Here is a 22,388-nt window from a genome sequence, read left to right as displayed (position 1 = left end):
GAAACCTCCGCCGCCGCCACCCTGCGATCGACGTCGGGGCGTCCACCCCTTTTGTTTCTGCGGGCTCGCCGGCACCACGAACGGCTTCCGCGTGATCGGATCCAGGCGCCCCTCGGCAACCTCCACGGCGACGTCGTCCGCCACGGCTGCGCCCAGAAACGCGGTGTCCACGCCCCCGTCGTGGGGTTCCAGCTCCTCCGGCATGGGGTTCAGTGGCCGCAACCGGCGCAGCGCGGGGTCGTACACGCGCGCGTGCCTGAACGTCCAGAAGGCGCGCCTAAAGTCGTCGTCGTACCCGGGCGGCACGTGGATCTTCTTGTCGCCGTGGAGCACGGCGAGGACGGCGGCGACGGACCGGTGCTTGGCGACGAGGGCGTGCGCCTTTTTGATGCCGATGCCGCGGATGTTGGGGAGGAAGTCGCAGCCGGAGAGGACGCAGAGTTCGAGGAACTGCTCGTGCTTCCAACCGATAAAGTTCAGCGGACCCTTGGCGCCGCCGCCGGCTTTGGACCTGGCGGCTCCCGCGCCTCCCTTCCTCTTGCCCCTCGCGCCGCCCACGACTGCGATGCCGTCCTCATCGTCGTCGAGTTCGTCGACGTCACCCACCGCGTTCGCACCGTTCGGATTGTCGGGAGCCTCGGGCGGGGGTCCCGCCATGACGTCCTCCAGCAGGAGCTCCTGCGCGTCTCCAAACTTGTCAAGCTTGAACAGAACCAAGGGGCACCCGTAAGCCACGAGGTCGGAGTCTTCGGTGAAGACGATGTCCACCCCGCCTGGGTCGCCCTTGGCGCCGAGCTGGGCGAGCGCGGCGATCTGCGCGTCCGCCTCATACGGGGCGACGATGAACTCGAAACCCTCGCGCTTCAGGGCGGCGATGAGCTCGTGCGCCATGGCGGGAGTGATGTCGAGCCCCTGCGCAAACATGAACGTCGCCCCGTCGCGATCTCGGGCGGCGAGCCTCTCGTGGCCCTTGCGCATGCACTCGGCGCGTCGCTCGCGGCGTTCCTTCTCCTCGCCCCCCTTGGCCGGCAGCCGGTCACCGTCGAAGACGATAACCGGTGTGATCCCGTAGTGCCGCAGCATCTGCGCCCTGTGGATGCAGTAGCGCACGTACGGGGCATCGCGCCTCTGCCGAATCCACCACCGGTTGTTGGTGCCGAGCTCGAGGGCGCAGCTGTACGCACCCTTATGCAACCAGCTGTACGCGTCGACGGCCGCGCGTTTGCCGGCGTATTTGCCGACCTGCACCGACTTCAGCCACGGCCGCAGCACCTCCGGCAGACCCTTGATACCCATAAACCCCTCGGCGGCGGCCTCCTCCGCGCGCGATCCTCTGGGGTGACGGAAAAATTTCAAACCTCACTTGACAGCCCGACTGCCCGACCGCGACAGGAATTCAAAACGAGTCTACCAAAACGACGCGCACCCATCAGGTACCATGAGCGCGTGCGGATCAGGAAAGAGCTCAAAGGGAGGTGGCTCCAAGTCCCGCTCCAAGGGCGGCAAGGGCGATGCGCTCCACAAGAAGGTGTCGCTTCAGACCTCCAAGGAACACCTGACGACCCTTCGCCAGGCACTGCGAGATGAGCTCGGCCACGACCGTGACGTCGTTTCCGGGTTTGGCGCGTTTACCAAGTACGACAGGAACGACGTGGCGCTCGATATCCACTTCCGCACCGGCAGCACCATCACGGACGACGAACTTGAGTGGGCTTACGAGCTCGTCAGCTCGAACCTCGGCCCGTTGGGGCACAAGTGGAAGCCCCAGGCGCTCATGGACGATCTCTGCGATCCGTCCAGCAGGTACGCACTGGTCACCGAGCGCACATCCTCCGCCCCGGCGGCGGAGAAGAAGCCCGCATCCAAGAGCAAGGGCAAGAAAAAGGCACCCGCGCCTCCACTCGGTAAGCCTGTCGCCTTCGCGCACTTCCGCTTCACGGTGCAGGGAGAGACCAGGGAGGCCATGGAAGGAGAGCCTGTGCTCATGCTTCGAGACCTCCACGTGGAGGCCGATTACCAGCGCAGAGGACTGGGCAGGCACCTGTGTCAGCTCCTGGAACTCTCCGCGCGCAAGAACTCCATGCGCGCGATGATGCTACTGGTTCCGTCCGGATCAGCGGGCGTTCCCGGCCGCTCGTTCGTGGACCAGAAGCTCAAGGGGTTCACCTGCGTCGACGACGAGTGGGCACCCGTAGACGTCAACCTGTCGGCGTACGGCAAGTCCCTCGTCGCGCAGGTCCCGGCGAAAAAGCCCGAGACCGTGCCCGCGGCTAGTCCCGACAGCATCCTCGCGGGTCCCGAGCGCGTCGAGAAGGAGAACGTGGAACCCGAGGCGTCCGTGGCCAAGCTCGAGACCGCGTTTGAAAGCGCCACCATCGCGCCCGCGGCTGAGAAGGAGCCCGAACCCGCGGCTCCCGCGCTCTTCGCCGGTTTCGCGCCCGTCGCCGCCGCGGACGCCACGAAGGCGCCGCTCTCATTCGCTTCGTTCGGCACCGCCGCGGCGGAGGAAGTGTCCGATGAGGATGACGATGACGAGGAGGATGGCGAGTGGGAGGAGGTGGACGACGACGCCGACGCGTCGGGTGAAGCCGACGACGAGGAGGCTGACGACATCTTGGCTCAGCTCGTGGAGCTGTTCAAGGCGGAGAACGGCAGGGAACCCACGGAGGAGGAGGTGCAGCAGTGGATGCAAACCCTCAAGGAGGCTGCGGAGCAAGGGGGGCTCGCGCTTTGATCCTAACCCTTATTACTTGTCATAAAAATGGTCAAACGTCTCCTCGGGCTGCGGCTTGATCAGGTCCGACGTCTTCGCAAACGCCTCGGGGCTCAGCGCCTTGAGCTCCTTGGCCGTGACCCACTTGAAGTCCCTGAAGTCGAAACCCGGGGCCACGCCCTCTCCGAGCAGTCCAAACTCGGCTCCAGCCTCGAGCCTCACGCTCTTGAGCGTCCCGCCTTTGACCACCAGCTGCGGCTCGTCCCCCGCCGCGACGTTGGTGCCCAGCCTGCGCTCGACGAACGTGCCGTCCGGGAGCACCAAGTTGTAGATCAGGGTCCCGCCCGCGTGGTGGTAGTGCACGTGGTCTGACATGTTGTTCACCCAGTCCTGGTGCGGCCTCTCCGCGGTGAGCATGTAGTAGATGGAGGTCATCACGTTCCTTTCGGGGGTCGGGCCGCGGTTCGTGGTCATCAGCTCGCCATCCTTGTCCGTCAAACCCCGGGAGGTCATCGGCACCGAGCCGCTCCTGTACGTCTCCACGAAGAACCCGCCCTCGGGGTGCGGGATCATACCCAGCTGGGAGATGAATTCCTCCTTCGTGGAGCGCGACTGCCCCGCAGATCCCGCGCCCTTACCGTCGTCGGACGTGCCCCACAGGGCCGGGCACCAGCTCATTCCCTTGAGGTGTGCGCCGACGAGAGCGCCGGCGACGATGCCCCCGGCGACGCACATGATCGCGCGCTGATCGACGTAGTCCGGCATCTTCGAACAGTGGGTATCACCACAGCGATGAGAGGGAGAGGGGGGCACCTTGTTGTGAGCGAGCCACGTGTCCGAACATATTTTCTCGTTCCTGACGGACTGGAAAGCGCGAACCGAGTGAGAGGCTTATCCATTCCACGACGCACGAAGATGTACGTGCCTCGCATCGCCGTCGTAGGTGGTGGGGTCTCTGGCCTCGTCCTCGGCAAGGAACTTGCGTCGAGGGGCCTGCACGCCACCGTCTTCGACACGGGAGAGCACGCATGCGGAGGTCGGGCATCGAGCAGGGAGGCGGCGGATAACGGACGACGCTTCTCCTTCGACCACTCGACGCAGTACATGACGTGCACCGAGGGCTCGAGGTTCGAATCCATGGCCAAGGAGTGGGCCAAGGAGGGCCTTCTTGCGGAGTGGCCGGCGGACAGGGTGGGAACGCTGAAGGATGGATCCTTCACGCCCTTCGACGATGGCGTCGTCAGGTACATCGGCGCCGGGGGCCTTCGCCCTCTGGCAGACTTCCTAGCGGAAGGATCCACCGAGGTCGTCCGCCCGCAGTGGGTGGGCGCCATGACCCCCGTGGGCGGCGAAGGGCCCAAGCGCAGGTGGGAACTCGCCTCCGGGCCGCGGGGCAAGCCCCTCGGCACCTTCGACTTTGTCGCCATATCGCACAACGGCAAGTGTGCGCTTCGACTCGCAGAGACGGCCAAGCTGCAGGACGGCTCACCCGCGGCGGCCAAGACCCGTGCGTCGCTACAGTGCGCGTTCGGCGCGAGGCCCACGGAGGAGCTCAAGAAGCAGCGCAAACTGATCCTGTCTTCGGTGTGGGCGCTGATGTTCGCCGTGGATAAACCCCTGAACGTGAAGGATAACATGGAGGGTGCACACATCGTGGGCTCCGAGGTAGTGTCCTGGGCGTCCAACATCACCGCCAAGCGTCGACACGGCAAGGTCAGGACTGACACCGACGGAGGTGACACGCAGTGCTGGGTCGTCCACAGCACCCCGCAGTTCGCGCGCGACAACAAGTGCCCACAGGAGGCCATACCGAAGTCAGTCGCCGACTCGGTCATCGCGGCGATGACCCGGGAGTTTGAGCGGTGCGCCGGCCTGGAACCCGGCTCGGTCAAGCCAGTGTTCACGAAAGTTCAGCTTTGGGGCGCCGCGAACCCGCTCACCGCTGCGGGTGTACCCGCGGTTTTCGACTCCGAGACGAGGACGGGGGCGTGCGGCGATTGGTGCCAGGGTCCCCCGTCGGTGGAGGCTGCGGCGGAGAGTGCTCTCGCGCTGGCGGATGCCATCGAGGCGACGTTCTCTCCCACCACCGCGAGGGACCCCGCGGCCGCGGGCAGATTGGACGCCGCGAAGGTGAGGTGGGCGCCGTGCTCGGGCGATGCCGCGGCGCTCGGCGCGTTCCCTGGTACCAACGTTCCGTCCATGGGTGAGATTGCCGCGGCTCCTCGACGAGAGGGGGGCGGGGGAAGGGGCGGCAGAGGGGGTCGCGGGCGGGGCGGCGGGCGTGGCGCCGGGAGGGGCGGACAACGCCAGCGTGGCGGCGGCCGGGGGGGCCGAGGCAGGAGTGGAGCCGGTGTGAGCGTCGCCGCCATGGCTGCTGTTGCATTCTAAGCTCCTGGGATTGATCGTCACGCGTCAAACTCTAGTCCATGTCGTCGAAAAATTCGTCATCCTCCGCCGGCTTCGGAGCCTCAACTTGCGTCGGCACGGCGATGTTCGCCGGCTCCATTTCGACGGGGAGCACCTGCGTGGGCAGATCCATGGTGACCTGACTCACGGGTTCCTCCTTGACGACCACCGTCCACGCGTCCTCGTCGCCGCGGGGCGAATCGGGCCGCGCCGCCCGGGCGGCTTCGGGTGCCCGCCGCGGCGCCGCGCCGTCCTCCCTCTGAGGTCGCTGAGCCGATGCGTGCGCGGGCACCGCCGCGTCGTCGTCGTCGTCGGCCCTGTGTTCAACGGCCACGTTCTCCTCCGGTACCTCGCGATGCGCGGGTAACGCCTCAGTGCCCGCGCGCTTCCGCTTCCAACCGCCCGTCTTTGGCTCTGTCAACTTCAACCCTCCGCACGCCAACCGAAACGCCGCCGCCGCCTCCCTCGCCCCCGGCCCGGCGAGGGACCTACCCGCGGGGAGGGCCATCGCGGGGACTCCGGTGAACGGCGACGCGAGGAGCACGGCGGCGGCGTCGGGTCCGGACCCCGAGGCGGACGCCGGCGGCGCGGCGAGTTCGTTTGTCGCTCGAGCCGCGATGAGCGCGTGCGTTCGGGTCAGGGACGGGTTGAGGCAATCCCACGGATCGGGGCCGGACCCGTCGAGGGAATCGACGAGAGCCGCAGCCGCCGCGCGCTGCTCGTCCGTCGGGACGAGCTTCGCCTTGGCGTTGGCGCCGAGCTGTGCGGCGGCTTTGCATCCCGGCACCGGCAGGGGCTTGAAGTCGTTCGAGTACATGTCCTCGGCGAAGGGCAGCGGGACGAAGAGCAGAAAATCACCCTCTTTCGTGATGTGCGGCGTGAGCGCGCCGAAGGATACTTTGTCGGAGTTTTGCGTCCACACTGCCCGCACCAGCGCCGCCTGACCCTTGCGCTGCATCGCCCGCGCCATGGCGGACATGGCCTCGGTCGCCTTGCGATGTTCCCTGTCCGTCGCTCCTGCCGAAGCCGCCATGCCCGCGGCGAGGCTTCCGTCCTTCGTGGGCCACGGCACCAACACCCTCGGCTCGTCCATCCCCATCCAGTGCGGCACCTGGTCGAGCGAGGTGAAACCGAATATTTTCATACCCTTGTCGTTCCTGGCGGCGATGAGCTCCTTGACCTCGTCCTGTATTGGTATGTTGGCGGGTCCGTAGGGATACGCCGATATCATCATCTCCGGCGCCACGTCCACGGGAGCGTCGGGATCCGCGTAGCTCCGAAACACCCTCTCGCGTCCCACGGTGGGATCATCCCCCGCGGCCTCATCCGCGGCGTCGCTGTACATCTTCATCGCGGGCGGCTTGGCCTCGGATACCTTCTTGTACACCCAAACCTTCAGAGACATCCAAGGCGTGAACTCGAGGTCACCTCTGAACGTCGTCGTCGGCTTGGTCGTCTTCACCTGCGCCGCCTGAAGCGCCGCGGCGTGGTCCTCTATGCACGAACGGTTGGTGACCGCGACGGGTCCCTTATCGCTCGGTTCGTTGAGCAGGTCGCACAGCCTCTGGAGCGTCTCCCTATTTGCCATCACGGTGTCCTCCTCCTGAATCCGCGTCGTCTCGTCCTCGCTCTCCTCGCCCCGCACCACCGCCACCGTCAGCTGCATGTCAACCGCCCTCATCCCCCTCGCTATGTCCTCGATGAAGTCATCGTCGACTTCGCACGGCGTTCGAAGGTCGGTGACGAGCATGATCCTGCGGAGGAACGCGCCGCCGCGCTGGTGGTTGACCAGCATGTCCGAAGCGACCACCAGCGCCTCGAGGTAATCGCTCGGCGCGCTCCCGGCCATCCCCCGCAACGACGCGACAACCTCCGCGCTTTCCGACGAGCAGCACCCCATCGGGACCTTGACGGCGATGTTGCGATACTCCTCCTCGTAGTCCCGCTCGCCGCTCGCCGCCGCCGCGTCCAGGCCCTCGGTGTGCACGTCGTTGTTGGTCTCGTCGGATCCGAAGGCAATCAGAGCGAACTCGTCGATCCTCGCGTTCAGGATGCGGTTCTGCACCACGCGCGACAGGTGGTCACCGACGGGGCCCAGGTGCGGGTGCATCGACGGACTCACATCGACCACGAGCGCCGTGCATCTCTTTCTCGTCGCCATCGCGCCCAGATCTCTGATGGGGTGCCAAGGTTACAAGTATTCGAAAATCTCGGGGTGCCCACCTGTTTCGTCGATAAATATCCGAGCATCTCGAGAACGCGGGGAAAGTTTCAACCGAGCTATGAAGCTAAAGGAGGTGCGCCGTGTCGTTGAAGTAGCTCCTCGGCCTGTCTGTCACGTCCTCGGGGATGATGGGCGGTGCGGGTTTCTCCGGCGGATACCCCGGCACGCTCTGTAGACACAGGTCCGCGAGCATGGCCGCCTGGTTCATCATCGCCGATCGCCCCGGCCCCTCCGCAACCTCCTCCGGCTCCTGCAACGCCCGCTTAGCCGCCTCCGCCATCCTCGCCAGACCCGTCCGTCCGTCCGACCCAACCGCCGGGTGATTCATCCTGTGCTGCAGCCGCATCCGCAGCGCCCACAAACCCTTCGCCCGCAGCGCGCCGCACGTTGGATGACGCCACATCAGTTTAAGACAGAGCGCGTCGCCTGTGCCCGCGCCCGCGTCGCCGTCGCCTATGCGCGCGCGAGCCAGCCAGCCCAGGGCGTGGCACGTCGCGTCCGCGAGCTGCACGGACAGAGAGAACCGCTCCGTCCATCGCTCCATGTCCCGTTGCAGGTGCGCGCATCCGTTCTCGGCCCGTGCGGTGGAGTTGACCGTCAGAATCTCCCTGTCGCTGTTTTTATGCATGAGCGCAGCCTGCGCGGTGGCGCCAACGGGCTCGTTGCCGACCGCGAGGAGCGCCTCGATGGCGGCGCGACACCTCATACCCCTGGAACCCGACCCGGGATACATACCCGCCGCGTCGCGCATGAGCTCCTCCACCACCGGTCGCATCCTCAGGGCTTTCACGGATGCTCGAACGGTCCGCTCCGCCTCGTGCTCGGCGACGTCGCGGAGGACATCCGCGATCATAACCCCCGCGCCCTCCTCACCGTCCCCGGTCCTCGACCTCTGCAGCGCCAGCAGCCGCAGCCCGGACCAGTACTCGCCCGGTCCCGCGCTGGGCTCCGAACCGTTCCACCCCGGCGTCGCGGACATCACCAGCGCCCCGGCCTCGTTCGGCAGCCTGGTCGCGTTGTGCCGGACGACGACGTGCTCCGCCGCGGTGAGCGCGTTGCTCGAAGTGACCCATCCAGGCCTCCACAGGACCTCCGCGGCGGCTGCCGCGCCCCCTCGGCTGCTAATACACGCCGCGGCGGACGCGGACGTGAGTTGGTATCGCTTCGCTCGGCGGGCGAGGGCCTCGGGGTCGTCGGACGTGAGCTCGTGCCACTCCCCGGGCGCGGCGAAGAGGGTCATTCGGGTCCGCGGCGCGACCACCTCGGCCGCATCCTCCAGCCTCCTGAGCCTCTCCCTCGGGTAAGGGTACCTGATGGCGACTGCGACGTAGTCCAGGTGGTTATGGTCCAGGGGACGACCCGCGGACGGCGGTGGGCTGTGGAAGAACAGCGTCTCGGGGTCCAGCTTGAGCTCCATGTGCACCGCGGCGGACGCCGTGTCCTTCGCAACGGTCTCGCTCCCGAACGCGTCGACGGGGTGGATGGGGACTCGAGCCACCGCTTTGACCGAGCGGAGCTCATCGATGCCTCCGATGACGTGACACGGCGCGATCAGCGTCGGGATGTCGCGCAGCAGGCACACCAACCCGCACGCCGTGCCCCTCGGAGACGTCACCGACGATACGATGGGAGGATGGAACTTGGAGTCCCTCCATCGGCACCCGCCGGAAACCTGGGACTCGATGTTGGTGAGGACGCTCAAGGGAGCCGGCTCATGTACCATGGCTGGGTCTCCAGATGACTCCGAAGATGTGCGGGGTGGCGCGACCGCCGCCACTCGACCCGCTCGCCCTCCGGTTGTGCTCGTCACCGGCTGCACCGCCGTGTTTTGCGGTTGCCAAACGGGCGTATCGAAATCCAACGGACCAGCCGTTTCTGGGAGGAACCGAAACAAGCGCCCCTTCGTCGACCTAATAAAGCCACGCCAACAGGAGCGTGCCGTCACATATCGCCGCCACCCTGAGCCGATCATGTCCACCTCGCCCGCCCCCGAAGGCGAGGACCCCGCGGATCTCCTCGATCGCACGAACCTGGCGGCTTACCTATCCGCCCGCAAGCAGCTCGCCGCGGAGAACTCGCAGTTGGGCCTCCCGACACGCCCCGTGCTTCCCGGGGTCCTGCGCACCGACGAGACCGTCAGCGAGGCCATGGAGCTGCTAAGCAGCCTGCGCGTCCAGGCTGCGCCTCTGGTCGCCATGCATGCCGACAACCAGCACTACGACGCGCAGGCGTTCATCTCTTGCGGTGACCTCGTCCTCGGTTTTCTCGAGCGGGTCAACAGCTCGGGCTTGGGCACCGCGACGCGCGACGTCAACGTCCTCGATCGCATGGCCGCGCTGACGGCTGTCGGCCAGGCGTATTCCAAGACGAAACTCGTGGATATTCGCTCGCGCTGGGACGGTACTGGCGTCTGGTCCACCGCCACCGAGGACATGTCCTTGGCAGACGCGCTCCGTCGCTGTATGCACATAGGGGAGGAACACCGGAACGAACCCGGTTCGCCCATGCTCAGGCAGTGCCCGCACAGGTTCGCGGTCATCGACGCGTCCGGCATGGTGGTCGACATCGTCGCGCAGTCCGACCTCGCCATGTACCTCCGTCGTAACGCGGACCTGCTGGACCAGACGGTCATGAACGCCACGCTCCAGTCAATGAACCTCGGGTCCCAAGGCAGTCGCCGCGTCGTATCCGTAAACGCCTCGACGCCAACCGTCGACTGCTTCTACGAGATGGAAAGGGCGAACGTCCAGGCCGTGGCGATCATCGATGAGAACACCGACGCACTGATCGGCAACCTATCCGAGACGGATATCATGACGCTGAAGAGCGACGCGTACGGAGCCCTCGCGTTGCCGGTGGGCGAGTACCTGCTCCACGCGCACGGCATCACCAACCCCAAAATTCCGGACATTGTCAACAGAACCCTGTACAACCCCGACTCGACCGTGTTCAGCGCCGCTCTCGCGAACGAGGGCTCGAGGCTCGTGGTGACCTGTGAGCTGGGTGCCACGATCGCCGAGGTCCTGGACGCCATGCACGTCAAGGCAGTGCACCGTGTCTGGGTCGTTGACGACGCGGGGAGACCCGTCGGGGTTGTCGCGTTGTCGGACATCCTCGCCGCCATCGCCGTCAAGAAACCGGCTGGAGTGCGGGGTACGAGCGAGGGCACGATGGGCAAGTCCACCATGCACGCCGCGATTCCAACACCCACGTCTCAGAGCAGCGCGTGATCCCGATGAGGCATCTTCAGTGGCGACGCAGCGCTTGTGATCAAAGTTTTCACATCTTTTCGCTAATTTCAGATGGTTGGATGCACACTTGAAGTACACCGCTCGTGAACTCGGGCGAAGTGTACTTAGGTGTTTCACAATCGTCCCACCATCTGAAGTTAGCCTTTCAACAAGCGCTGCGTCGTCGCCAAAGGAGGCATTGTTGTTGGTTGATTTTGGATTTGAGAGCTTTTTGAAAATAGTTTGTAACGACGAGGAAATGTTTGCGGATCACCAGCACTCTGGAACTTCGCACACAGACACACGCGCGTGTCGCACCCATCACATGCGACTGGTCTGCCTCGTCCTTCTACTGCTCCTTCACGCCGAATTTGCGAGCTGCCGGGTCGTTTCCACCAGACCAAATGTCACTGAGGCTTCACCGCTGACCAAGAAGCCGCCTCCTCAACTCTCCTTGGAGGAACACCTCTTCGACTGTAGAGTAAAGTGCCGTGACGAGATATGGAACCCTGTATGCCACGCGAACACCACGTACGCGAACGACTGCTGGGTTAACTGCACCGCCGGCATTCGCGACGTGAACACGGGCGCGATCACAGAGGAAGGCAGTTGCAATAGGCGACAAGAAGATCCGGAGTGTATCTTTCGCTGCCTTGGCTCGTTCAGCGAACAGTCCGGTTCAGAAAACCACACTCAGTTCGCCCGATGGAGACCCGCATGTGGCGAAGACGGCATTACATACACCACTGCGTGTTTCGCTTCGTGTTCAGGGGTTAGATCCGCGGAGGGAGAGTGCCAAGACACCTCGCCGCGGTCGATGCATGGAATTAATCACAATCCCCAAAAGTAGAGGATGCTAAAGAATGTTGCTTATGTACCCGCTACTCTGGTTTCCTAAAAGACAGAACCTTGGTGCTGGAGCAAAGATCCTTGGTCCAGGGCTCCAGGCCAGCGCCCTCCGGTCCGAACACCTCCACCAGCGCCTCCTCGATGTACGATCTGTAGTATGGCTCGTTGAAGTCTCCGAACCTGCCCAAGTTTTTGTCCATCCTGGGTCTGTCCCCCAGCTGGATTGAATCTGCCAGGATTAGGACGCCCCCCGGCCGGAGCACCCGCGCCGCCTCCTTCGCAACCTCGCGCCTCGTCTCGGGGGGTAGCTCATGCAGCAGGTACACGCAGGTGATCGCGTCGAATGACGCATCCGGGAACGGCATCTTCTCAGCCTGGGCCTGTACGTACTCGCAGCTACCGAGCGTCTCTTTCCCAGCCTCATCCTGGACATCGTCTCGACGCGCGGACGGCATCGGAGGGACGGGAAGACCCGCCGCCTTGGCCAACCCGCCAACCTTCGACAGGGTCTCCGTCACAAGCCCGGCGGGCGAGCTCCGCTTCCGCCGCCGAAGCTTCTCCCAGTACGCCCCGTTTTTGCGCGCCTCGGCCAAATAAAACGGCGACAGTTCCAGCCCCGTGACGTCCATCTTCGGGTAGTTATCCCGGACAAACGTGAGGAACCGACCGGTGCCGCACGCGAGCTCCAGAAACTTGGCACCCGCCCCGTCCTTCACGCCCCTCTCCCGCATCCACTCGGAGAGCGGCACCAGCGCGGTTCTCTGCATCGCGTCCTGTCGCCCCAGAAACAGAGTCTCGGTAGACGTCTCGTAAACCTCCGCGGACCTGGACGACAGCCACCCGTCCGTCTGCCAGTGGAACGTCTTGAGGTAGTAGTCCGGGTACATCGGCGAGTCCATCCACACCTTCGTCTCGGGCGCGGATTCCGACCGCCTCGCGGCTCGGTTCTTCTCCAGCGTCGAAGCCGCCTCGGTGAGAAACCTGGCCGTTTTGCTCGCCACGTACGCGGGGTTAAACTGCCTGTGGTTGGGGTCCATGTCGTACGGCGCCTTGTACGTCCCGGCGTTGATGTGCGCGAGGTCCTGCCTGAACGTCTGGAGCGCCTCGGCCATCAGCCTGGAGCCCGCGATGATCCCGGAGCGGATGCTGCCGTCGCCCGCCAGGGGAGCACCCCCGCCCGAGGGACCGCCACCACCGCCGAGGGAGGACGCGAGAATACCAGCGGCGCCCTGCCCGAGGAACCACGAGCTCCTGGCCACGTGGTAGGCCCAGTACGCCGCGTCTCGCGGGGTGCGGGCGGACGAGGCGCATTCCAGGAGTAAGGCTCTCGCTCCCTCCGGCGTGCCGTCGAACCTCCACTCGTTCCAAAGGGCGACGCTCGGGTTCTCGCGGAAGTGGTCCCGATCGGAGTCCGCGGGCGTGCGTACGTCGCCGCGCTCGGTGTCCTCGCTGTTCGAGGGCCGGGAGTCAGTCTCGGGCCGCCCCAACCAGCCCGAGGTTTCGACTGATGACGTCGTCGCGTCTGCGGTGGTGCCCAACCCCGCCGTGAACCGATTGACGTAGCCTGTAGAGCAGCGCGTCGCAGATACGCGCGCCAGCCTCATCACCAACATGATGCGATGCGAATAACTGGCGCGCTCGCGCTGCGTGCGAGGTAGATGTGCTCCAACCCGCACTCTGGTCGAGAGGAAAGCCAGAGCAGAGACTCGCGATAAAAATATTTCAAGATTCAGAAAGGGAACTGACAACGCAGACAGGCTGCGACTCCGGGACCGCTCGTACCCGGATCATGAGGATGAAGGTTGCCGTCCTGGCAGTCGCGGTATTCGTAGTAGGGACGATGCCGTGCGTCGTCGCTGAAAACGCAACCGCGCCCTCCCCGCCCCCTCCGCCTTCGCCCGGGCTAACGAACTGCACTTTGGTAAATGCCACCCTGGCGGACCTGGCGCACTGCCTGCCCACCCTGCCTAAGGGTGACGGTCACGCGACAGATAGGGGTCGCCAGGCCTTCTTGACCATCGTGGGCCTGTGCCTTGCCATCGGCCTCGCTCTGATAGCGTACAAGAGGTACTTCGCGGACTTATTCGAACCCGATCGCGAAGCAGGGAACTACAGCAGAGCGCGAGGCGACACCTTCGACGAAGAGATTGACGTGGAGGGAGGAGGACGGCCATCGAGCAGGAGTAGGGGAGGCGAAGGGATAGCCATGAGTCGAATGAGAGTCGAATGAGGAGGGACGACTGACTGATGAACGTAAGTCTTATTAGCGCACTTGTCTCATCACTCTGCAAACAGAAACGCGGCGACTATATACCTCACCCCGCGAGTCACGGGTGATCCGCCGTGCTGAAGTCCACCCTTGAACGCCACGACGTGCCCGCGCCCGGGTCGCACCGTCTTACCCACGGGCACCGCGAACGTAGTCCCGCCGCCCTCGTATTCTCCCTCGTCGTTGAGCGCCAAGGTCACCGACACGGCGGATTGGTCCGCGTGCATCGGGAGGTGGTGCTGCGCTCCGGCTTCGTACCGCACGACAAACGCGTCGTGGACCCTGACGCTGGACGGCTTGGGCATCTCCTCGGGGCACGCGGCGGAGAGCAGAGACGCGAGTTTGTCCCGCATCAGTGCGTTCCACAGCGGCAGAAGGTCGGGAATGGCGTGAACCGGTATGTCCGTGGTGGGCACCGCGTAATGCCTGCTCGTGGTCCAGCCGCCTCTCGCCTCGCCCGCCTTCTCCGCGAGACGAACCCACTCCGCGCACTCAGCCTCCGTCATCAGAGGCGAACTCTCCGGGGTGGCCCATATTCCCGCCTCGTGAACCGATTCGAACGCGACGGAACGGCGGGTTTGGTCCGCGGCTGGCACGCCGGGAGCGTACGCCTCGTCCTTTGCCGCTTGCGACGAGAGCGCCGGGTGGTCCGGCGCGACCGCGACGCCCTCGCGCCACGCCGCGTGCGCATCCGCCCACCGCCCCTGCCCCAACATCGCGGTGCCGATCTTATGGTGCGCGTCTCCGTCGGTGGGATCCGATTTTAGCACGAACCTCGCGGCGGCTTCCGCGTCTTCGTACCTGGCCTCCTCCTGCGCCTGGTCGGCGAGTCTTTTCATATCGGCGACGGACGGGTTCGCGCCGTCAGCTCCGGACTCGAGCTCGCACCTGGCGCACGAGCACACGAATCCGTGTCTGGCCGCGAGATCCGCGCGCCTGGACGCGATGTCCTGCGTCACCGGCACGTATCCCACGGTGAGTTCCTCACCCGGAGAAATATCGCGCAGCGCGAGGAGCGACACGCGAAGGCTGCCGCAGTCGGCACCTCTCTCCGGCTTCTTCGTCTTCTCACCCGTCTTTTCGTCGTCGCCTTCCTCCGCGTCGTCGACGGTGCCTCGCGTGATTTCCACCTGACAGTTCGGCAGGCAGCTGTGGTTGACGAGGGCCACGCCGGGGGCGAGTGCCAGCGCCGCGAGGCGGGGAAGTTTCGCCGCCGCCCGCTCCACGACGTCGAGCATCCCCGCTCCCTTGGCGTTGGACACCGGAGCCGGACGAGCGGCGACGGGTCCCCGTTCGGTCCAATCGCCTCGGCGAGTCACGTTCGGTTCCGGAGCGCCGCCGTCCTCCCCTTCGCTCTCGCTGTCCTCGTCGTCGTCCTCGTCGTCCTCGTCGGATCGCCCCGGAGTTCCAGGACCGGACTCGTCAGAGTCCGACGAGTCATCCTCGGAGCTCCCCTCGTCCTCCTCGGACTCATCTTCCGATCCGTCACCCGCGTGCCCCATCGCCACGCCCCCCTCGCCGATCGCGTCGAGCCACCCGTCCAACGCGCGACACGCCATCTCCGCGTCCCAAGCCTCCGCTTTCAACGCCCTCCTCGCGTACGTAGCGCCCGGGTGCTCGTCGCCGACGGGCAGCACCGTGTTATCCACAGCAGCGACGAGGCGGTGGAACGCGTCGAACGTGAGCAGCGGCGCCACGGGGGTGGGCTCGCCCGTCCCGGCGTCCACGCCCAGGTTCCTCATTCGAACCCACGACATCTCGAGAAGCTGCCAGGCGTCCTCGATCTGTTCCCTCAGCGTCTCCGCCCTTCGCTCGAGCCTGCGCGCGTACTTAGCCGAGCGCTTGGGATCTCGCGAGCCCGCGTCCGGGTCTTCCAAGCCCGCGACGCGCGCGGCCGTCTCCCACCACGGTTCCCTCGGCGCGCACAGCGCGGTCAGCGCGCGTACGTTCGCCGCCGCCGCGAGCGACGCGTCCCTCCTCGGGTCGAAAGCGGCGGTTTTTTCGTCGGCGGACCGGCCGGCTTCGCCCTCGCCGACGCCGTCGGACGCGCCCGCGTCAGCCAGCGCCCTCGCCGCCGCGTTCGCGGCCAGCAGGAAGGATTCGTGCGTGCGCATGGCGTGCCTCCTGAACTCGTACATCGGACTCCCTTCCTCGCAGTGTCCCACGCAGACGAGCGAGTGCCAACCGTCGGCGTCGGCTCGGCACCGCGCGGTGCAGAAAACCTCGGCGCACCCGCCCCTCGCGCGTCTGCACGGCACCAAGGCGCCGTCCTCGTCCCCGGAGAGGCGCGGGAGCGTCGGCTTGTCGTACTTGATCCTTCCCCAGCCCTGCGGGCTGCTCACCGCGGCCACGAGGTCGCGGCGGGTGGTTGCGCCGCACGCGAGCGCGAGATGATGGGTCGCGCCGAGGCCCACCGGCGCGAGGCAGTGCGCGCACGCTGCGAATGCGGCTCGGTTGGCCACCGCCTGCACCGCGGCGATGGGCCGCTCGGACATGAACACCGCGCCCTTCTCGATCTTCCTCGACGCCACGAGCGCGCGGCCGCGGGACTCCACGAGGCGGCACTCCACCGGCGGCGGTGAAGCGCCCGCATCGGTGCCCCTCAGATGCACCAACGCGGTGGCGTCGGCGGCGGCGGTGTCCACGACCGCATCCGCGCTCTCCGCGGGAACCTTATCCTCTCCCTCGCGCGTGCGCTTCGGCGGCATCTTCGCCACCCCGATTCAACGACGGGAGTGGAGTAGACGTCGAACAGGTGCGGTTCGTTGTGAATGTTTCTTGGCGTGCGCTACTTGATAAGTGGATCGGTGCCCACGTTGTTCTCGGCGACGATGGGGCGAATCACGCACGAGTATCCGGGTGTATTAAAGCTCGACTATCATCGCACGTCCCCGCCGAATCACTCCATCGCCCACCCGTCCAGCTCGTCCGGCTTGAGCGCGTTCATCCTCGCGTGCGCCTTGCGCTCCGCCTTCTTCTGCACCTTCCTCGCGTACTTGCCCATGTCCTGCTTCTTCTGCTCCCGCCTCTGGATGTTCGGCGAGACGTAGGCCGGGTCCTCGTACAGCGTCGGGCCGCCGAACGCGCCCTGAAAGATTTTGATGGGTTGGAGGCAGAGCCTGGGTCCAGCCTCGGAGAGGGTCAAACCGGTCGCCCTCACCTCCTTGCCCTCCGGGTGCACAATCTGGTAGTTGCGGAACCACACGCGGCCATCCTCCCAGTAAAAGGCAAAGATGTGGTCGATGAACGGCTTCATCTTGTGGTGCCTGTAAGGCGTGGCGAACGTGTGCGTGAGCATCTCCTTGATGAGCCTGAGGTGGGGCTTATCGTCGAAGGACGCGTCGAAGTGAAGCACCGGCCTGGAGAACTTCAGGTGGTTCCCCGTGAGCTTCAGCTCCGCCATTGTGTGCACATTCTCGACGTAAAACTTGACCGAGGGTCCCTGGGGGCACTTGGAGAGCCACATGTAGCAGTCGGTTCGTTTGCGACACTCGAAGAACATGGCCCCGGTGCAAGATTTCATGTCCGCCACCTCCACCACCGCGCCCTGCGGGTTTTTGGTGTCCAGCTTGGCATCCTTCTTGCTGTTGGGCATCATGGTGCAGAAATCGAGCATGAGGTGTCGGTACCTGCTCGTCACCCCGCGGCTGCTGAGGATGAGCGTCTTCTCCTTGGCGTTCACGCCGGTGAAGTCAACCTTGATGCGCGGTCTGTCCCTGTTAGCCGGGACTTCCTCCTCCGAGTCCTCCCCCGCCGAGTCGTCGTCGTCGTCGTCATCCTCTTCCTCCGCCTCCTCCGCCGCCTTCCTCTTCTTGGAGGCGCTCTTCTGCTTCGGCGCGGGCTCCTCCTCGTACTCTTCCTCTTCGCTCTCGCTCTCGCTATCGTCCTTAAGCTCTCCACGGGCCCTCGCCTCCGCCTCCTCGCGCTTGCGCGCGGCCTTTTTCTTGTTCTTCATGCGACCACAGGTGCGCTGAGCGGTGTGATGATTCCGCGCGCCGCCGCCGCTTTTCTCCGGGCGGTTTGCCCGCATGCATCGAACGCCTAACTGTTTGCTTGTGATAAAACTAAATGTATTATGTGATGCAACATTGCATGGTTTAAGGTTACACGCCGAGGCTAAATTTAGCCATTTCGGATTTCGGCCCAAATAGCCCAAATCGTCATCGTCAGGTCGTCAGTTCGTGGGGCGCGATCGATGTCGTCGACAGCAACGTCCATCCGGGTGCCCTCGCCCGCTCGACTTCACCGCCGACGCCGCGTCCACACGCGCGTCGCAGCGACCGCATCGCCCTCGTCGTCCGATGTGGCCGCGATGAAGAAGGAGCTGCTCCAGGCTGTGGCCAACTCGCGCAGACCGGGTGCCGACGGTGTCAGAGCGAAGCGCGCCGTCCTGGACGCGACCGAGGCTCTGGAGTCGGGGGTGGACGCGTCGACCCCGTTCGGGGAGGTGTCCGGGAGGTGGAGCCTGGTGTACTCCACGAATGACGACAGGGGACCCCCCGGGTTGGGCCCTCTGCAGGGTGTAATAGACACGGACGCGATACAGAAGCTGACGTCCCAACTTTATCAGGTGTTCTTCACCTTCCTTCCCGCTCTCGCCGGGTCCGCGGAGACTGGCGCCAAGGGGGTGGCGAACGAGCAGGTGGTCGACATCCCCAACGGGCGCGTGGTGAACAACGTGGACGTGGATCTGCCTTGGCCCATCGGGGGGGCGAGGGTCGGGGTCATGGGCGAGGTGACTGCGAACGACCCCGAGGGACGGGAAGTGGTGGTCACGTTCACGAGCTGGGAGCTCGGGCCGAAGCCGGGGCAGCGGGACCGGGGCGGGGATCCCCCGCGGCTGCAACTGCCGCTGCCGCGACCGAAGGGTGTACTGCGAAACACGTTTTGCGACGACACGCTCAGGATATCTCGAGGCGGAAGGGGTGGCGTGTTTATCACGTCGAGGTTATGAATTTGTTGTCATCTACTGGTCCAACATTACTACTAGTCCTTTCGCTACTGTGCGCCGTCCGCGGATCGAGCGCGTCTACATCCCGCCGTACCTACTCGCCGCCGGCGGTGCCCCCGGAGGCGGAGGCGGCGGCTGCGGAGGTCCCCCGCCCGGCCTCCGCGACGCGAGCGCGGGCTCGACGATCTCGGCGCGGACCGTGTCCTCGTGATACGCCTGCCGCAGCGGCACGTACTTGGCGAGGAAGTCCTTCGGCTCGATCTTCCCCGCCACCAGATCCTCGCTCAGGCTCTCAGCCTTCTCCTCGGCGTCGCGCGCGCGTTCCTTCAGCCGGGCCAACGCGTCGCCCAGGTTGTACTTGCCCATCATGGCGTCTGCTTTTTTCCTCGCCGCCTCGTACCCATCCTTGACTGGCTGCGCGTCGCAGGATCGAATCACCGACATCTGGCTCCTGAGGTCCCGCGCTTCCTCCGCCTTTTCTATGTTTGCCCTGCACATGCCCTCGATCTCGAGCCTGAGCTCGCGCGTGAACGCCCTCGCCTCCAGGGCTCCCTCGGTGCCGTGCAGAAATCGGGCGAACGCCTCCTTGTCCGTGAGCAACTCGGCCAGTTCCGCGCTGGACTTCTGGAGCAGCCGGGGAAACTCTCGCGCCACGGACGATGTGGATGGCTGCGGACGCTGTTGCGATGTACTCGCGCGCGCGTTCTGCTGTCGAATCGGAGAGGGACGGGGGTTAAGCGACGCGCGTGGCTCGAGGTGACATCCAACCCTAGAATCAGAGCCCGCGACGGTGCGGTCGGGAAGGTGGCGACGGCGTCGGGGTCTGGCGTGAACGCACCGAGTTGTTGACGGACATCGAATCGAACGCCGAGTTGAGCCTCTCGGCACTCGCAGTCCGGTCTCCGAACAGACCTCCCATGGTGTCCGCCCTCGGTCGCGCGGGTCGAACTGGACTGATGACAGACTGAGCGAACCGAACGTCAACTTTTGGTGAGTCCTCGTTTGGATCTCACACCGTGCGTCGTCAGACGTCCGGGTCGCCTCAGAGGCGTTCGGGCTCGGGCTCGGCGGACGTCGCCGACGCGTCGCCACGAAGGCTCGTGCTAGGCGCGAGTGCGGGACGGACGGATCCCGACCTCGCGCCTCGGGCGATGGCGCGCAAGCAGAAGGCGACGGAAGTTAGGCACCCGTCATCGGACGTGGACGATGGCGTGGGCGACAAGCTGTTCTTCCTGCGCACCAAGTACTCGTTGCTCGGCAAGGCGGAGTGGTGGTGGTTGATGGACGATAGCCTGGCTGAGATTAACGCCAGGCTAGAGTCCGAGCACTTCGTCGTCATCGACGGCTTCCTCACGGGCGCGCACACCAGATCGCTGCGCGACGAGATCCGGGACGCACACGAGCACGGCCACCTCGCGCCGGGCGTCCTCGCGGGGGGCAAGGCGGGAGACGCGACGCAGTACACGATGCGCGACGTGCGTGGCGACCACGTGGGATGGTTCGACGGCACCGAGCGCCTCGAGGGCGTTCAGTGGGACACCCTACCCACCGCGATGAAACGAGCGGACACGCTGGTCAACCAACTCGGCGCGCAGCCGCGGTCCGAGCTCGCGACGGTATCGTCCAGGTCCAAGGCGATGTGCACCGTCTACCCGGGCGACGACGCGAGGTACGTGCGACACGTGGACAACCCGGACGGCAACGGCCGGCTGTTGACCGCGCTGCTGTACCTCAACCCGGAGTGGGAGGAGGGCGACGGCGGGGAGCTCAGGGTGTTCCGGTGCCTCTCCGGCTCTGGGGAGGCGGCGGCGGCCGGGTTCGTCGACTGCGACGGTAAGAGCCTGGAGAGCGCGGACAGCTTCGACACCAGGGTCAAGTCGGGTCATCTCGGAGGAGCGACGGACGAGTTTAACGTCGCGGTGGACGCGCGGGACGTGGCCGAGGGCGTGAGGGACGTCGCGACGCTTCGCGGGGCAGGCGAAAACGGGAGTACCACAAAGCCTGTGCGACTGACGGACGTGGCGCCGCTCGGGGGCCGGGTCGTGCTCTTCAAGTCGGACGCGAGGGTGCCCCACGAGGTTCTCGCGGCGCACGCGCCGAGATACGCGGTGACGCTGTGGTACTTCGATAAGAGCGAGGTCACCGCCGCGCGCGCCGCGCCGCTCTCGGAGGCGGAACGCAAGGAGCAGGAGGAGAAAATCGCGAGGGAGATTGAATTCATGCGGCTGAAACACGGCGCGACATCTGAGCCGGAGGTGCGAATCAGGGACTCGCAGGAGGGCGAGTGGAGGGACACGGGAACGACGAGGCCGACGCCCGATGTTCCGGGTCAATGCTCTGCGGCGTGGGAAGATGGGGACGTCATCGCCATCACGGTGCCGCTTCCGGCGGGGACTTGCGCCGCGGACTGCGGGGTCGAGGTGGATACCTCTTCGTCGACCTTAATCATCGAGGCACCGGGCCTGGAAGGAAACGTCGCTCGTGTGAAACTACCCGAGGGTGCAGACGAGGACTCGATCTCGGTGAAGCTGTCGAAGAAACCAACGAGGGCGCTGGTGGTGCGTGTGAGATGCGAGCCTCTCGCGGTGCTGCCCACCCCAACCCCGCACACGGTTGAATCGCCTCCACCCGAGCCTGAGCCCGATCTGCCGCCGAGGACGGGTGTCCCCGCGACATCGGCCGCGAAGGACTGCGTCGGCGTGGGCGGGACGCTCTCGTGGTCGTCGTCCACGGACTTCTCGACGCTTCCGTCCGTGCCTCCGCGCGAACCAGGCACGGCTCCGCGAGGCATCGACCTGAGGGACGCCTCCGATTGGGAGGATTTCATACAGACCAGGTGGGCTCTGGCTGGCAAGGAGGACGAACAGCCGGTGTTAACCCCGCACGCGTTGGACGGGCTGAGCTTCCCCGTCACCCTGGCGTGGTCGCTGCAGCAGCCGGGCGTGTCCGAGGCGTTGGCCGCCGCGAGGAAAAAAACGAGGACGGATGCGACGAGGACGGATGCGACGTTCGCGAACCTCGGCGACGAGACCGCCGGGACGACCCCCGTCGTCGTCGTCATCGCGGGCGCGTCGTCGTTCACCGAGCAGTACCTGCTGGATCGCACGAGGTACTGGGAGGAGGTCACCGTCGCGGCGCCTCAGCCGGCGGGTGGGATCCACCTGGCGTTTGTCGGCCCGGACGTCGTAGCCGCGTCTGGTGAAGCTAAACGGCTATCGCCCACCATCACCGCATCGGTGCACCGCGAGACCGTCAGGGACTACACGGCGAGGGTACCGAACGATGTGCCGCTGATGATCGTCGGGTTTAACACCGGGATGGGCGGAGGAGGCGGCGCGCTCGCCCGGGGCTGGGCGCCGGATCTGGTGGAGACGTTATCGCGAAGACCCGACGCGCCGGCGGTGTTCACCGCCGCGAACGATTACGCGGACCTGAGGGGCGAACTCGCGGTTTTCAAGGCGCTCGGCGCGCGTTTTATCGTGGATCCGCGCGCAAACCCTTTCAGGGCGTTCACGCACACGATCGGCGAGGGCGAGGGTGAGCCCGGGGTGCGGAGCGCGCCGAGGCAGGGCGAGAAGTGGAGCTGCGCAAACGCATTCGTGTACGCGGTCCAGGGGTTCGCCAAAGGGAAAGGACCGAGCGCGGGTCTGACGGACGAACAGTTGTGTACCCTCGCGGCGAAGGCGGCGGAGAGGGCGGCGGGGGCGGCGTGGGACGCCCTCGGCATGCGTCGGAGTTAGGAACGC

The 22,388-nt window shown here is 65.7% G+C and overlaps 14 protein-coding genes across 14 annotated transcripts; 6 read left to right on the top strand and 8 right to left on the bottom strand.

The window, feature by feature from the left end:
- Window positions 1-186: 186 nt before the first annotated feature.
- Window positions 187-1,296, bottom strand: MICPUN_69661 (predicted protein; the record flags this gene model as incomplete). Its single annotated transcript, XM_002503548.1, has 2 exons — window positions 187-511; window positions 695-1,296. Coding segments are annotated over 2 exons (927 nt in total), but the record flags the coding sequence as incomplete, so codon positions are not given.
- Window positions 1,297-1,438: 142 nt separating this feature from the next.
- MICPUN_60060 (predicted protein) lies at window positions 1,439-2,607 on the top strand (the record flags this gene model as incomplete). Its single annotated transcript, XM_002503895.1, has 2 exons — window positions 1,439-2,511; window positions 2,589-2,607. 2 exons carry the CDS (start codon window positions 1,439-1,441, stop codon window positions 2,605-2,607), a joined length of 1,092 nt encoding a protein of 363 aa, XP_002503941.1.
- Window positions 2,608-2,743: 136 nt separating this feature from the next.
- MICPUN_60059 (predicted protein) lies at window positions 2,744-3,478 on the bottom strand (the record flags this gene model as incomplete). The annotated part of the gene is made up of 1 exon (XM_002503547.1): window positions 2,744-3,478. One exon carries the CDS (start codon window positions 3,476-3,478, stop codon window positions 2,747-2,749), a length of 732 nt encoding a protein of 243 aa, XP_002503593.1. The 3' UTR covers window positions 2,744-2,746.
- Window positions 3,479-3,628: 150 nt separating this feature from the next.
- Window positions 3,629-5,069, top strand: MICPUN_60058 (predicted protein; the record flags this gene model as incomplete). The annotated part of the gene is made up of 2 exons (XM_002503894.1): window positions 3,629-4,973; window positions 5,008-5,069. The coding sequence occupies 2 exons, from the start codon at window positions 3,629-3,631 to the stop codon at window positions 5,067-5,069; spliced, it is 1,407 nt and encodes a 468-aa protein (XP_002503940.1).
- Window positions 5,070-5,132: 63 nt separating this feature from the next.
- MICPUN_60057 (predicted protein) lies at window positions 5,133-7,280 on the bottom strand (the record flags this gene model as incomplete). Its single annotated transcript, XM_002503546.1, has 1 exon — window positions 5,133-7,280. The coding sequence occupies one exon, from the start codon at window positions 7,278-7,280 to the stop codon at window positions 5,133-5,135; it is 2,148 nt and encodes a 715-aa protein (XP_002503592.1).
- A 127-nt stretch (window positions 7,281-7,407) lies between these two features.
- Window positions 7,408-9,066, bottom strand: MICPUN_60056 (predicted protein; the record flags this gene model as incomplete). The annotated part of the gene is made up of 1 exon (XM_002503545.1): window positions 7,408-9,066. The coding sequence occupies one exon, from the start codon at window positions 9,064-9,066 to the stop codon at window positions 7,408-7,410; it is 1,659 nt and encodes a 552-aa protein (XP_002503591.1).
- A 247-nt stretch (window positions 9,067-9,313) lies between these two features.
- MICPUN_60055 (predicted protein) lies at window positions 9,314-10,573 on the top strand (the record flags this gene model as incomplete). Its single annotated transcript, XM_002503893.1, has 1 exon — window positions 9,314-10,573. The coding sequence occupies one exon, from the start codon at window positions 9,314-9,316 to the stop codon at window positions 10,571-10,573; it is 1,260 nt and encodes a 419-aa protein (XP_002503939.1).
- A 259-nt stretch (window positions 10,574-10,832) lies between these two features.
- On the top strand, window positions 10,833-11,350 carry MICPUN_60054 (predicted protein; the record flags this gene model as incomplete). The annotated part of the gene is made up of 2 exons (XM_002503892.1): window positions 10,833-11,211; window positions 11,247-11,350. 2 exons carry the CDS (start codon window positions 10,833-10,835, stop codon window positions 11,348-11,350), a joined length of 483 nt encoding a protein of 160 aa, XP_002503938.1.
- Window positions 11,351-11,454: 104 nt separating this feature from the next.
- On the bottom strand, window positions 11,455-13,035 carry MICPUN_101467 (predicted protein; the record flags this gene model as incomplete). Its single annotated transcript, XM_002503544.1, has 1 exon — window positions 11,455-13,035. One exon carries the CDS (start codon window positions 13,033-13,035, stop codon window positions 11,455-11,457), a length of 1,581 nt encoding a protein of 526 aa, XP_002503590.1.
- Window positions 13,036-13,699: 664 nt separating this feature from the next.
- On the bottom strand, window positions 13,700-16,399 carry MICPUN_101466 (predicted protein; the record flags this gene model as incomplete). Its single annotated transcript, XM_002503543.1, has 1 exon — window positions 13,700-16,399. One exon carries the CDS (start codon window positions 16,397-16,399, stop codon window positions 13,703-13,705), a length of 2,697 nt encoding a protein of 898 aa, XP_002503589.1. The 3' UTR covers window positions 13,700-13,702.
- A 203-nt stretch (window positions 16,400-16,602) lies between these two features.
- On the bottom strand, window positions 16,603-17,379 carry MICPUN_70696 (predicted protein; the record flags this gene model as incomplete). Its single annotated transcript, XM_002503542.1, has 1 exon — window positions 16,603-17,379. A coding segment is annotated over one exon (777 nt), but the record flags the coding sequence as incomplete, so codon positions are not given.
- Window positions 17,380-18,003: 624 nt separating this feature from the next.
- Window positions 18,004-18,645, top strand: MICPUN_60050 (predicted protein; the record flags this gene model as incomplete). The annotated part of the gene is made up of 1 exon (XM_002503891.1): window positions 18,004-18,645. One exon carries the CDS (start codon window positions 18,004-18,006, stop codon window positions 18,643-18,645), a length of 642 nt encoding a protein of 213 aa, XP_002503937.1.
- Window positions 18,646-18,720: 75 nt separating this feature from the next.
- On the bottom strand, window positions 18,721-19,561 carry MICPUN_60049 (predicted protein; the record flags this gene model as incomplete). The annotated part of the gene is made up of 2 exons (XM_002503541.1): window positions 18,721-19,347; window positions 19,481-19,561. The coding sequence occupies 2 exons, from the start codon at window positions 19,559-19,561 to the stop codon at window positions 18,721-18,723; spliced, it is 708 nt and encodes a 235-aa protein (XP_002503587.1).
- A 232-nt stretch (window positions 19,562-19,793) lies between these two features.
- On the top strand, window positions 19,794-22,382 carry MICPUN_101464 (predicted protein; the record flags this gene model as incomplete). Its single annotated transcript, XM_002503890.1, has 1 exon — window positions 19,794-22,382. The coding sequence occupies one exon, from the start codon at window positions 19,794-19,796 to the stop codon at window positions 22,380-22,382; it is 2,589 nt and encodes an 862-aa protein (XP_002503936.1).
- Between the last annotated feature and the right edge of the window lie 6 nt (window positions 22,383-22,388).

This window comes from Micromonas commoda, chromosome 7 (genome assembly GCF_000090985.2).
Source record: "Micromonas commoda chromosome 7, complete sequence".
Lineage (NCBI taxonomy): Eukaryota > Viridiplantae > Chlorophyta > Mamiellophyceae > Mamiellales > Mamiellaceae > Micromonas > Micromonas commoda.
The sequence above is the reverse complement of the archived record's forward strand: the minus strand, read 5'-3'. Positions and strand labels throughout refer to the sequence as shown.